This window comes from Camelus dromedarius, chromosome 13 (genome assembly GCF_036321535.1).
Source record: "Camelus dromedarius isolate mCamDro1 chromosome 13, mCamDro1.pat, whole genome shotgun sequence".
In the NCBI taxonomy this organism is placed as follows: Eukaryota; Metazoa; Chordata; class Mammalia; order Artiodactyla; family Camelidae; genus Camelus; species Camelus dromedarius.
The window spans coordinates 23,723,514-23,738,170 of NC_087448.1; the positions used below are offsets into that span (position 1 = coordinate 23,723,514).

At 35.5% G+C, this 14,657-nt stretch overlaps 1 protein-coding gene across 19 annotated transcripts in view; it reads left to right on the forward strand.

Annotated features, from left to right (window-relative positions):
• The first annotated feature begins 229 nt into the window (after window positions 1–229).
• The window catches only part of RBM26 (RNA binding motif protein 26), a 74,476-nt gene continuing 60,048 nt past the window's right edge, over window positions 230–14,657 (forward strand). For all 19 annotated transcript variants that reach the window (XM_064493035.1, XM_031466168.2, XM_031466171.2 and 16 more), the window contains exon 1: window positions 230–441. In XM_064493035.1, the coding sequence (XP_064349105.1) occupies window positions 371–441 (71 nt within the window). In that variant the 5' untranslated portion in view covers window positions 230–370. The remainder of the gene's footprint in view (window positions 442–14,657) is intronic.

Genomic DNA, 14,657 nt, shown 5'->3' on the forward strand with positions numbered 1-14,657 from the left:
GCCTCTTCTGCGTTGCCAACAAGCACCTGGTCCCAAGGCTGAGAGAAAGCCCGGGTCTAGGCGCGTGTCGCGCGCTCGGTCCGGGAAGATTCGCTGTGGTGGAGGGAAGGGGGAGGGCCCAGGCAAACCGTTGCTGCCTCAGCCCGGGTCGGGGTCCGGGGAGGGGGAGCGCCTGACACCCTGTGAACTCGCGGCCTGCGGCGGTCCCCGCGGAGCTGTTGCGGATCGGGGCTCGCGGGAACCTGCCACCGGCGCCTCCCACCGCGGCCCACGCGGGCGGCGCGCGGAGGAGGGGGCGGGGGCAGCGGCGGCTGTAGCGGCCGCGACCTGGGCGGGCTGAGGAGTGTGACGGGCCTCGGGGCCGCTGTGGATGGTTTCTAAAATGATCATTGAAAACTTCGAGGCACTCAAGTCCTGGCTCAGCAAGACTCTCGAGCCCATGTGAGTATCCGGGGGCTATTTCCTTGCAGGGATGGAAGTGGGAGATAGGTGGACACAACAGATGTGTGCAGTTTCCCCAGGTGCCTGCGGTGGAGGCCGAAGCGGTGAACGGAGGTCCCAGGGCTCTTGTGTTTTTTCCTCCTCTTCCACCCTCGCTCCAGGTTCAGGATACCCCTGGGAGCCCGAGCTGACCTTTATTTTATCGCTGAATTGGTCCTTAAACCAATGTCTCTTCCTCTTGTTTTACCGTTATATGTAGACCGACCCCAAACTACAACTCGAACTCGTATTTGCCGAGGGCCCTTAAATCTTTTTTTTTTTTTTTTTGAAGTGAATCCGACTGTAATTTCCTGTCCACAGACCATTTTGCTTTGTTTCTTTAAATGAAGTGAATAGCCCTTATTAGGGATTAGGACAGTTCTAGTCTAAGCTACTCACGGTTTACCTAAATAAAATCCCTGAAAGAAAGGCCGTGTCTCCCATGTGCTATCTGGCTCATCAGCACCTCTCTTCACTGATTGAAGATGTAACAGGTGCTACGGTGCCCAGTAAAATACCCTTTTCCCACCTACACGTTTGTTCGCTTCGAGGAAGAAAATACAGTCTGTCCATATGGAATATTTAGCAGTTTTAAGTAGGATTCTATAGGGGTGTGTGGGTGTTTTGATGGAGGGGGGTTCAGAGTGCTGAAATGTAATAGATGGGAAAAATTAAGGAGTGTTTTAAGGATTTATCTTTTAATACATACAAAATATATCATAGGCCAGGGGCTTTATCAAAATTGGTTGATTTACAGTAAACAGCTTAAAATGCAATGGGTAAAAATCCACTCACTTAAATTTATTAAGTGCCTACTATGTACTTCGGGAGGCGTTGGGGCTAGAGCTTTTAAATTTCAAAGCCAGGAAGACATAGTAAGCAAGTAAATAAGATAACTTCAGGTAGTAAGAGTAATGATGGTTGTATAATAGAAGATCATGCAAAAGAGTCGTTAGAATGTCACTCACTTCAGAGGAGGTGACATTTGAGCAACACCTAAGGAGAAGAAGGAACTATCTGTGTGAAAGTCTGGAGAAATAATGTTCCTTTTAGAAGGAACAGCAAGCAAGTGCAAAGGCCATGTAGCAGAAATGATCCTGGTGTGTTCCAGGAAGAGAAAGAAAACAGTTGTGGCTGCAGAGAAACCTTACCATGAGGGAGAGAATGGCAGGATATGAAGTTGGAGAAGTAGGCAGAGGCCTGTCATGCAGGATCTTCTAGGCCATGGTGAAGAGCTAGAATTTTGTTTGAAATATAATGGGAAGACATTAGATGATGTAAAGCAGACAAGGACTGATCTGTGATTTTGTTTTAACCCTGCCTGCTTTGTGGAGTTAAAAGGGGCAAGACTAGAAGTAAGGAGACCCATTTTGAAGGGTGTTATAGGCAGAGATGTAGATAGTTTGCATTAGGGTTATAGTGGAGATGGTACTAAATATGTTTTATAAGTAGATGGGCTGGAACTAGGTGATGGATTGGACATGGGAGATAAGGCTAAGGGAAATCAATGGCGATGACTAAGAAGTTGGCCTAAGCAGCTGGATCGGTGATGGTAGAGAAGGCTTGGAGAGAGCAGGTTGAAGGGAGGAGAGTAGGATGGTTGGTTTTGATGATTAAGGTGTTTTTTATACATCTAAGTGAGATATCAAATAGGTAGGTGGGTTTGAATTTAGAACTGAAGCCAAAACTAGAAATATTTGGAGTCATACAGTTAGCATTTAAAGCCTTGGAACTGGGGGAGATTTCTGAGGAAGAATGTAAATAGGGAAGAGAAGAGGGGTCGAGGTCTGAGGTAGGAAGAAGATTGGGATAGATGTCACTAAAGAAGCAAATGTATGACAAAAAAGGTGGATTGTCAGCTTGATGGGATGCTGTGTAGCGGATGAAACAGGCGGTGGCAGATAAGTGGCCCCTGTTTGGTAAAGTAAAAATCATTGGTGGATTTAGTAAAAAGTTTCACTGGAGAGGGGTGGTGCAGATAGAAGCCGTATTTCAGTGGACTGAAGCAGTGGATTGGGCAGCAGTGTAGTGTAGTGGTTTAGAGGGGGCCTCTGGAGCCAGAATGGCTGGCTTTGGATTCTACCTCTGCCACTTACCAGCTATATACTGGGTAAATTACTTAGCTCAGTGCCTCTGCTTCCTCATGTCTAAACAGGGGAGACAATAAATATGTATTGAGAAAATCTTTGAACACTGCCTGGTTTGTAATTAGCAATCAATAAGTATTAAGTGAACAGAAAACTTAAAAGAATGTTTTAAGTTAAAATAGCATTCCTTTTTTTAAGCCTTCAGTTTACAAATGACTTACCAGCTATATTACCACTTCCTTTTTTTCACTAACCTAAGAGAAAATTATTTATAGCTTCTTGGTGTGTTTGCTTGTAATTTTTCTTTAGTTTTAATGAAGCATACTCAGGTATCCTGTAGCCTACTCAGACGACTGTAGCACTGCAGTCATTATTGCTGGAATAAAGCACTGCTTGCAGAGCCTAGACAGTGTGGTAGGAATTGGTTCTTTTATAATGCACACTGCTGATGTAAAATTGAACCCTTATCCAAGTTTGTCCCTTTAATTGCACTTCAGGTGAATTCTTTTAGATGACTTTTAAAACTAATTCTAATTATTTAAGATCTGTGATTTCTTACCTTGGTTTTGTGAAACTTTAAGATGTGTTTGTTTAATCTAAAGAGTGTTTTTTCCTTTACTTTAAAACTGTAATTGCCCGATAGCACCTATTTGAGGCAGGACCATTTGAAGGACCAAGGGTAAGATGTAACTTGAAACCTGTGTAGAACTTTATAGCTGTTTGTTCTAGTAAAGTATCTCACGGTTTTTGACTTGCACCATAATTTGAATGTATTAATTCAGCAAATATTTATTGAGCACTTAATCTACTCTGTGCTAAACAATTTCTCTTTTTTAAAAACTTTTTTTTGGGGGGAGAGGTAATTAGGTTTATTTATTTTATTTATTTTTAGAGGAGGTACTGGGGATTGAACCCAGAACCTCCTGCATGTTAAGCATGCACTCTACCACTTGAGCTATACCCTCTCCAGCAATGTGTTAGTTGTTGGGGATAGTAGGAAACACAGCATGAGATGACTATCTTCGTATTGTTTACCATTTAGCAGGGAAGACAGATAATGAACAAGTAATTATAAGACTAATGAGTGTTATGAATTCAGAATGCTGTCAGAATATATGTGTAGGAGTTCAGGAAAGGCTTTCCTGGGTTGATAAAATTTCATCGCAGCCGGGAAGGATGAAGAACAGTTTGCTGGGGCAAAGGATGGAAATGGAGAGCTGGGAGAGCGTTATAGGTTTTGGAGAGCAGATGGTATAAAGGCCAATGAAACAAAAGAGGTGTCTTGGAGGAACTGAAAGAAATTGAAAAAAGAGTAAGGAAAGTATAGCAGTGAATAGCTTTAGAGAGAGCAGCCAGATCACACGAGACTGTTGAGTCATGTTAAGGATTCGGGATTTCATTGAAGGATAGTGGGAAGCCAGAGAAGGGCTTTAGAGGTTTTAGGGGAGGAGTTTTCAGATTAATATTAAAAAAAAAAAAAAAAACAAAAACCAGCCTGGTTGCACTTTAGCATGAGTTGATAAGTCTGTATTTCAGTTGCCTATAGTTGTCTATAGGTATATCAGGATTCAGAGTTTTCTTTTTCATAATTTACTGAAAGTATAAGTGTTAAGATTGTCATTTTTGAAATACTTAAGATTGATGTTTTGCTGTATCAAACTTTTGCTTAGTCTTACTTGCTAATAATAAAATAAAATTAGATGTTGATTGTTCTAATATTAGTTTCTTTTTTATAATGTGAAGTCCTGGAAAAAATTAAACTAACTCTTTGATGTCCAATTTTTCTGTTCGTGTTTTTTAAACAAAAGATTTTCTGTTGTATTTTAAAATTTTTTATGGGTTTACCCATCACTAAATGTAGTGGTTTAATAAAATTAGGTGGTTTTTTTTTTTTTGGTTTGTGTGTGTGTGTGTTTTGTTTTTATTTATTTTTTTTTTCTTTTCTTTTCAGTGGTGGTACTGGGGATTGTACCCAGAACCTGGTGCATGTTAATGTGAAGCACACACTTTACCACTGAGCTATTATCAGCCCTCCCCCAACCAATTATGGATTTTTTTTTTTTTTTTTAAGCTAAAGGGAAACCTCAAGATCTAATCAAACCCCTTGATTTTTCAGAAAATAAAATTGAAAGGCAGATAGATTTAATGACATGCTCAGATTTTGTTGAGTTTAGTAGTAAAGAACAGAATGCCTAGTTTTGTGTTCCTGCTGCTATGTAGTGCTGTGGAGGTAGTGTTGTATAGTGGGAAGGAAACATTTTGTGTCAAGGTAGACCGGTGTTCAAATCTTAGCTCTGCCACTTATTAACTGAGTAATCTAGGCAAATGAACTTCCCTTTTCCTTATAATAGGGAGAATTACACTTGTTTCTTTCTGTAGTTGAAAATATTGAATGAAACATACTTTTAAGAGCCTAGCCCTTCTCTCCTTTCTTAAATGCTGGTTGACTAAACACAAATAGATTACTTTACTATTATTGCTATTGTTAATGTTTATATGATTGTTATAAGTTTTTTATTACTTCCAATTCTATAAGGTAAATATTACCTCCATTTTGCAAGTGATGACACTGAGGCAGTGAAGCATGAGGTTAAGACACTTGGCCAGAGTCATAGCTCCTACATGTGACTAAACAGTGATTTAAACTCAGGTTGTTGACTCTGGAGCTATGTTCTTTATTTACTACTACACAATATGGTGTATTCTTTCCTATTACTGTATATACTTTTTTACTATTACATTTTCATGGTAGTAGCTATTGTTATAAAGGAATGAAGTTCTAAAGCATCATGGTCATCAGTGCTTTAGACTTTAAAAAAGAAACTTCAGTTTCTGTAATCTTTTCCATGTCAGTCATACTTGTTACTATACCTTTGTTGCCACATTAAAATTTATTTTTGTCCCTATTCTACTGGAAGAACTGAAAGGTGATCTTTTTATTCCTGAACTTTACTCCTATTTCCCTCCTTTGATCTTTCCTTTTCTATAGACTCCTTTGGCCAGAGAGAGTCAATCTCCCATTCCTTAAGAAAAACTCAGAACAATAGCAAAAAACAAAACAAAAAATGAAATCATACTTCATCACTTTCGTGGTAGCTTTCTTTTCCTGTCACTGTTAAATCTTAAAGTAGTCAGCCTTTAATTTTTCACTCATTTGCCCCCAACTATTTACTTCCTAATGCCTTACAATGTAGTTTCTTCCTATTTATAGTCCACCAGAATTGCTTACCTTAATGTTACCAGTAAATGTTTTTATTAAATATAAAGATTTTATATAAATTTTAATTCTTTGACCTCTGTGTATCACATTAGATAATGTTGATAGCTGCTTTTTTTTTTCTTTTTAAACATGTCATGTCTGGGATCCCTAATATTTTGGGTCTCTTTTCAAATCAGTCCTATCTCTTTAAGTTCTTTTTCTTGCCTTTGAATTGTATTTTTATTAGTTTTATTCCCATGACTTTTTTTCCTCAACCATTTCAACTCTTGACACCTTGTTCACGTTCATTGCTGTGGATAATTTCTGTTGTGATACGTGCCAGTGACTTTAAGTACTTTTTGTGTGTGTATTATAGATGCCTTGAAAGTTTGATTAAAGACTTTTTTTCCCTAGGATACTGCATATATGTATTTGCATTTGAATTTTAGAGCTTTTCCAAGAGCACCTCTATGCATTTATTTTTCACATAAGTTAGTTTAGACTTAACCATGCTTCAGAGCCTTAAGGTCTTAACCCCAATTGCCAGCTAAAATCCACCTGGTCCTTTCATCCAAACTTCAAACTATGTTTCTGAAAATAAAATGTTCCCTGAATTCACTTACTTCCATTTCATTTCTCCAAAAAACCTGGGTTTGAAATTTTATTTTTTGGCTTCTCCTCCCTTCATCTCTCCCCTCCCTCTCCATTCATTTAATCATTGGGTTCTCTCTCTTTCTTTTAATAATTCTTATAATGACAGTGCCCAGTAGGGAACTCTACACTCCTTATCCAAACCATTGCAGGTTGTCTCTTAACAAATCTCCGTATCTCCAGTCCTTTTCTCCCTTCCAGTTCTTCTGACCTATTCTTTTGTTTGATCAAAATCTTCACTCCTGGATAATTAATTGCATACTTTAAAACTTGGCTTTCAAAAGTCTAATGTCTTTCAAATTATCTTCCCAGTTTATATCTTCCTATTTTTTATATGTCTTAATTTCAATGAGGCTGAACTTTTTATTCTAATTCTCTGTCATATTGTTTATACTGTCCCTTTTACCCCAACTTTAAGTAGAAGGTAACATTCATTGAGGGCTCATTACATGCCAATCATTTACTGTATGTACCTTACTGTATGTGAGTTAGGTTCTGTTATCCCAGTTTTAAAGATGAGGAAATTGAGTCTTAGGAAGATTAATACACTTCATTCATAGCTAATAAATAATAGAGACGGGATTCAAGACAGGACATTTTGATTCCAGACTTTGTTGTGCACTATGATGTACTGCCTTTCTCCATTTCCTTTATATATGTTGAAATCAAAGATCAAGCCGATTCCTGTTCTTCCAGAAAGCCATTTATCATCTGTCCAGTTGGAAGCAGTGATTTATTTTTCCATGACTCTTCTCTGTTTGCATTGTTTATGATACTCATCACTTCCAAACTTGTTTACTAACTAATTCTTAAATTTTCCAGCATTATTATTAGAAGTTTAAGGTCCTTGAAAGTAAATTCCAAATAGAGGTTAAATGTCTTCCTGTTCTGTATAGCATCCAGCACAATGTCTTTTGTGTTGTATACACCTGAGTTTCAAGTGCCTTCGTTGAAATCCCTACTTTGTGCACTCATGACCTAAGGAAAGAGAAGCATTTGTGTAGAACTATTTTATTTTATAAAAGCAGGTATGTGAGCATTTTGAAGTTTTACTCATCTCTGGGTCCCTTTCCCTTTATTTTTACCTTATAGCACCTTCAGATTAGTTAAAACTTAAGTATTTTTAAGAGGGTAAAGACACTGAAGAGTATTAACATTTATTCATTAAAGTATTGGTAAATGCTTCTGTGTGCAAGATTGCTGGCTTTCATGGAGCTACACAAAAGAAATGTACTCTAATTCTAGTCTGATGAATTTTACAGTTGGTAGAAGAGTTTTCCTATAATTAATTAATGGCTAAAATATTTTTCATGACCTTCACCCTCTTAACTTAACTTGACCCATTACCGTGTTTTACTGCTGCAACCTTAGTTGGCTTTTCCATCTGAGTGATGGGTAGTTAAAATGATTTAGCATTTCCTACCTGTTTTAGCAGTTCCTTTTGTCTTACAGTACTTCTCAAATAAAATTATTTTATATGCATAGACCAAGATAAAAGAATTGTATTATGAGTAAAATGGAAAATAAGGTATTTCAGTGTTTGGTGTGTACATATGGAGAATGAGTAACTGAAACTTGAGCTAAATGGCTTCTAGTAATTTTCTTTCTTCCTCGTGCTTCATTAGTCCCAGAGAATTGAGAATGAATGAAAGAAATGAGTGGATAGTAAACCCTTCCTACCAGACTTACTCACTACCTCCCACTACCTTTTTTTTCTGTGGAAAAATCCTTTTCAGTTTACAAATAGTAACTTCTGAAATGGTAAAAGTTTATTTTAAACTTGATATTTAGTATTTTGCATGTGTATGAAACAGTGGAGTACACTTGATATGTTACTCATTGGTTCTTCCTGAGATATTTTGCCTTTGTACAAGCAAATATGTTTGTATATTTTTCTTACTCTTTTTTGACATAGTTGATATTATACGTGGAGGTTATTCCATATAATACTTAAGAAGCTTGCCCTCTCCACCTTTTTTTAAAGACTGCATAGTATTTTAATGTAATGGGTGTACTGTAATTTATTTAACCATCCTGTATCGAGTAACTGAACAAATAGTACTATGGTGTGTATATTTATGATGTGTGATTAACATAAACAGATTGGTTGCATAAGTTTTGACAGTTATATACACCAGAGTAATCCCATAAAACAAGCTCTAGAGTGTTCTCTGGAAAATTTTCTTGTGCTTCTTTCTAGGTTTTTCTTTCCTTCCTCAACAAATGCATCTACTTTCTAACTTTGGCATTATGAGTGTGGCTGCTATGAATATTCTTATTCAAGTCTTTGTGGAAAAAAAAATACATATATGTAAATACCTAGGAGGGTGTTTGCTAGGTCATAGGGTAGATTTATGTTTTCCATTATAAGAAACTGCTAAATTGTTTCTGAAGTGGTTGAACCATTTCACATTGTTATCTCCTATGTATGAGAGTTCCAGTTGCTCCATATCCTCAACAATATTTAGTATTGTCAAGGTTTTTATTTATTAATTTTTTTCCTTTTTTTAACCTTTATAGTGAGTATGAAATGGCATCTAACATTTTTTTGGACTAACAGTTTAATTCTCATTATGGTTTTAATTTGCATTTTCTTTATGACTAATGCTATTGAGGACCTTTTCATGTGCTTATTGACTATTAAATCTTTTGTAAAGTGTCTAAGTCTTGCTTATTTTTAAAACTGGGCTATCTTTTATTGTTGGTTTATAGGAGTTCTTTATTCATGTATAATGTACTGTAGATTTTTTTTCCCCACTCTGTAACTTGTATATGGTAGTCCCCCCTTATCTGTGGTTTTGCTTTCTGTGGTTTCAGTTACCCATGATCAGCTGAGGTTTGGAAATACTGAATGGAAAATTTCAGAAATAAGCAATTTAAAAGTTTTAAATTGTGTGCTTTTCTGAGTAGCATGATGAAAGCTCACACTGTCCCACGTGGGATGTGAATTATCCTTTGTCCAACATAGCCTTCCCATTAGTCACTTAGTAGCTGTCCTGGTTATCAGGTCATGGTATTACAGTGCCTGTGTTCAAGTAACGCTTATTTTACCTAATAATGGCCCCGAAGCATGAGAGTAGTAATGGTGGCAATTTGGATATGCCAGAAAGAAGCCATAAAGTGCTTTCTTTAAGTGTAATGGTGTTAGTTCTCAACTTAAGAAAAAATCCTATGCTGAGGTTGCTCAGATTTACAGTAATAAGAATGAAACTTTTACTTGTGAAATTGTGAAGAAGGAAAAAGAAATTCTAATTTTGCTGTTGCACTTTAAGCTGCAAAAGTTACAGCAACTGTGCGTGATAAGTATTTAAGGTGGAAAAGTCATTCAATTTGTACAATGAAGTATTTTGAAAGGAGAGAGAGATTACCTTTTATTCTCTTACCTTTTATTACAGTATATTGTTAGTATTATTTTTTATTATTGTTGTTAATCTCTTACTGTACCTAATTTATATACTAAACTTTGAGGTCTTACACTTCAGTATATGTGCTACCCAAGCGAGCAAGAGGTTTGTACACTTCAAATGAATTTTTAAAAATGCATATGAAATGAGATAGGGTTAATGGCTTCTTTTTTCTTTAATAAGTGTATTATTAATTTTTCCATAAATAATTCCTAAAAAGACTTTTCCTGTTTTCATTAGGTGACTTGCCTGTTGGTTGAAATCAGTTAGCTGTATAGTTGAGTCTATTTGTAGACTCTGTCTTGGTCCAATGATACTGTTCATTCTGATGCTCATACCACACTGTCTAAAGCCAACTAACTTTGTAATAAGTCTTGAAATCAGGTTATGTAAATCTTCCCAGTTTGTCCTTTTAAAGATTGTCTAGGTTATGCTGGATTTTTGTTATTTCCCTAGAAAGGTGAGAATCAACCTGTCAGTTTCTACAGGAAAACCTGTGTGATTATTGATAAGGATTGTGTTGAATGTAGAGATTGGTTTTAGAAGAAAGAGCATATTCATAATATTTAGTCTTCCGTTCATGAATGTGGTGTATCTATCTCTCCATTTATTTAAGTTTAATTTCTCCTAGCAACATTTTGTAGTTTTCTGTGCAGGGGTCATGTAAATCTTTTGTTAGATTTTTTTCCGTGGGTATGTGATGTTTTATAAAAGCTTTCAAAATTTAATTTTCCAATTTTTATTGTTACATATAAAAAAGTGATTGGTGTTTGCATATTGACTTTGTATTCTTCAACTTTCTAAGTGAACTTATTAGTTGTGGTCGCTTTGGAATTTTCTTCTACCTGTTATATCTGTGAATAATGACAGTTTTACTTTCTGATTTTTTTTTTTTTAATGCCTTCATTTTTTATTGTACTGGCTAGGAATGACAGTAAAAGTTAACTTAACATGGTAAGAGTTTCTTGTTCTCGGTCTTAGGAGAAAGAGACTTAATGTTTCAGTATTAACTGATGTTAGTGCTAGGTTTTTAATAACTACCTTTTACCAGATTGAGGAGATTTTCTTGTATTAATTTGCTGAGTGCTTTGCCATGAAAGGATGTTGAACTTGTCAAATTCTTTGTATTTGTTGAGATGATCATGTGGATTTTCTCTCTGTATTTATTGACATGATCATGTGGATTTTTCTCTCTTTTCCTATAAATATTGTGTATTATTATGGGGGTTGGTTTTCAAACATTAAACCAGCCTTGCACTCCTGAGAGAAATTCTACTTGGCCATGATGTTTTATCCTTTTTATACATATTGCTGGATTTGATTTGCTAATATTTTATTAAGAATTTTTGCTTTTGTTTATGAGGGCTATCTGAATTTTACTTTTTTCTCTAAGATGTCTGGTAAACTTCACTGGTGAAGCTATCAGAAACTAAAGTTTTTGTTGTAGGATGGATTTTTTTTAAATTACAAAATTGGTTTCTTTAATAGGTATAGGTCTATTTACATGTTTTTTCTTGTGTCACTTTTGACAGTTTATGTTTTTCAAGGATTTTTCTCTTAAGTTGCCAGATTTATTGACATAGAGTCTATGTGAGTTTATGTTGTTGCCTTACTAGTCATATGATTATAGAATCTATTGTAATGTTCCTCCTCCCCTTTTTAAAATTACACCTGATGTTGGTAATTTTACTCTTATTTTCTTGACTAATTTTTCTAGTAGTACAGTTTTATTCACTTTTCCCAAGAACATTATTAGCTTTATTGATTTTTTATGTTCTCTGTTTTAATATTTTACTTTTATTATCTCCTTTTTTCATACTTTGAGTTTAGTTTGTTGGCCTGTCCCTCTTTTTAAGGTGGAAACTTAGGTCATCAGTTTTACATCTTTCTTTTAGTTTCAAACATTAGAGGGTAAGGCACAGGATCTACTGCTGAGACTCTAGATCCTATGAAAGGGAAAATTCTGATTGTGCCCTCGAAATATTTAGAGCCATGGTGAACTGAATCAAAGTAAAGCTGCTTACAAAGCCCCAAGCTGCATCAGTTACAGAATGATTGACTCCACTCTACAGGCTAACAAAAGAAAAGACATGTCTTTTACTGAGGAGAAATCTGATTTACTTGTTTCCACCTTAGTGTTCTTTTACACAAAATGTTTAGAGTAAGATCAGATAATAAGGAACACAAAATAGTAAGAAAATGAGATCCACATGAGAAGAAATAGTCAATGGAAGCATACCCAGAGATGGCCCAAATAATAGAATTGTTAGATAAGTACTTTAAAATAACTGCTAAAAATGCTACAGAATCGGAACATGTGAATAGCATGCATAAAGATATGGGGAACTTAAGCTAATACACAGAAACTATTAAAAAGAGTCAAATGGAAAAACCTAGAAATGAAAACTATGATAACAGAAATAAAAAATTCTGCTTTAAAACAGAGTGGACACCATAGAGAAAAAATAGCAATGAACTTGAATATAGGAAAGTAGAAAATATCCAAACCAAAAGCAAAAGAATAAAAGTAATTTTAAAAGATATATCTGATATCTGTATAGTATCAAACAGTATAAAATACAAGTAACTGAAGTCTTGGAAAAAGGAAAGAAAAATATGACAGAAAAAACTGAGGCATAATGATCAAGGACTTTCCAAGACTGATGAAAGACATCAAAATACGTATCTAAGATGACAAAACCAAGCAGGATAAAAACACACATACATACACAGAGCCCTAAGCATATCATAGTCAAACTGCTGACCTGAATCTTAAAAGTATTCAAAGAGAGAAAAAACACAGATACATTACATACAGGAGAACAAAGACTCAAATGGTGGCTGACTTCTTGTCAGAATCAGTGGAGGACAGTGGCAATGGAACAATGTCATAAAACAGCTAACCACTCAACACTTACTAACTAAAAACACAGGAGTAGTTCTGGAAGCAGGGAAGGGGAACTAGAAGAGACCTGCCAGTGCACTAGCAAAGTCTGGGAGTGGAGCAGGAGGGCTTTGCAAAACTCTTAGGCTTCCAAGCCTTCACATAGAATTGGGTGGTTCCCCTACAAAAGACAAGGGAAAAAAGCAACACAACAATTGCTGTGCCTACATTCTCTAATTATTGATTTTCCATTGCTTACCGGCAGTTTAAAACAATATGGAAAAAACATTTATAAAAATCTTAAATGAAATCATTGTTGTAAATGAAAAACATTTGGATAATTTCAGATCCTACACATAAGCAATAATAAGCAGTTCAGCAATCATTTTTTGCTCTTTAATATAGTTTCAAATGTAACAAGTACTTTTAGACTTATAACTTAGAACCTTTTTAGGGCATATTTAAAAGAAATTATCAATGTGACCCTTCTTATTTTTATATTATTTTCTTAAAGATATATCCAGTATTTATTTTACTCTTTCAAAAAATTTAATTCTTTATAACAGGCAGACTGTGTGTGTAAGAGAGAGAGAGAGAGAGATCCCATTTTGAAAACTAGTTTATAAACTTGGAGTTACTAGTCTGTGAAGTTTCTCAAGCACTTTCTCAAATTGTAATGTTAAAGTTTTGAAGCTTCTGGTGACAGTGAGTACTCCCAAATTGGAAGAACAGTTGTATTCAGTGAGCAATTATGACTGTTCATTATGGTTAGGAAAAGGTTTTTGACTCCAGTTATCCTTTTTTGGTTTCAAATCAAGAAAAAGTTTTATTGCCATGCTGAAGTGTGTGAACATTTTGGGGACTAAGCTATGGGATAGTGGGGAAGATTAATAAAGCAGTGAAATAACTTGATCATGTCTCTTTTTAAGAATGAAAGTTTAATGTTTAGAGATTTGATTAGGTTATAGCATTTTGGAAACAAGAAAGTCTAAGTAGCAGTTTTTAATTCTGATTTTAAGAGTGGTTTGTAAAATGTCAGAATTTGGACTTTGGCAGGAGGTAGGAAGAGAGGTAATATTCTTAGAACATATGTACTGAATATATGTGAGGGCTGTCTCAGCAGTAAGGATATAGAGAAAAAGGCAACTAGGAAGGACTTGTCAGAATGCTTGGGGACTTTTTATTGAACTTTTTGGGTATCTGTGACAGCTTTTTGAACTTGTTTGTACACCTTTATATTTGTTATTATTGGGTTTGACCTAAACTGAGAGTTATTTTTTGTGAGTTTTGGTTGATTTGCCCCTAATTAAGTATACTGTTACATAGTGTGATAATTAGTAGATACTTCTTAAACATTGTGATTGGTTCTAGGAAAAAGGTAGACACAGTTACCTAGTCTGAAACAGATAAGCACACTAGTAGTAATATTTTAACAGTGGTAGAAATATGTATGCATCTTAAGGTCTGGCAATTGAGGAAGAATATATAAAATGTTTCTCCTTAGTAGAATTTAGTTATTCTTTGTCCTTCCCAGAGGCTCAAAATTTGCTCATGAGTGTTCAGGAAAGGGAATTCTATGGCTCTTGAAAAAGACCTAGAGGAAAAAAATTTAGAATTACATACTGAATGATTTTTAAGTTCAGTTAACTGAAAGTTCCTGGGAATGAGATTAGGGGAGGGAGTGCAATGATGGTGAAAGCTTAGCATCTTATTGTCAGATTTATAGTTCAGTGCCTTTGTTTTAAAACTGAGAAAACTGAAGCCTAGGGGAATAAAATGCTAACCTAGGATTACATAATTTGTGAATAAGGTAAGATAACACTAGACTAGGAATCTGAAAACCCCTGGATTTTTGGAATTCAGTCAGGTTTTTGTTTTTTTTTTTGTTTTTGTTTTTGTTTTTTTTTTTTTTGCAATACTGCACTGCTTCAAGGAAAAGCTGACAGTTTGGC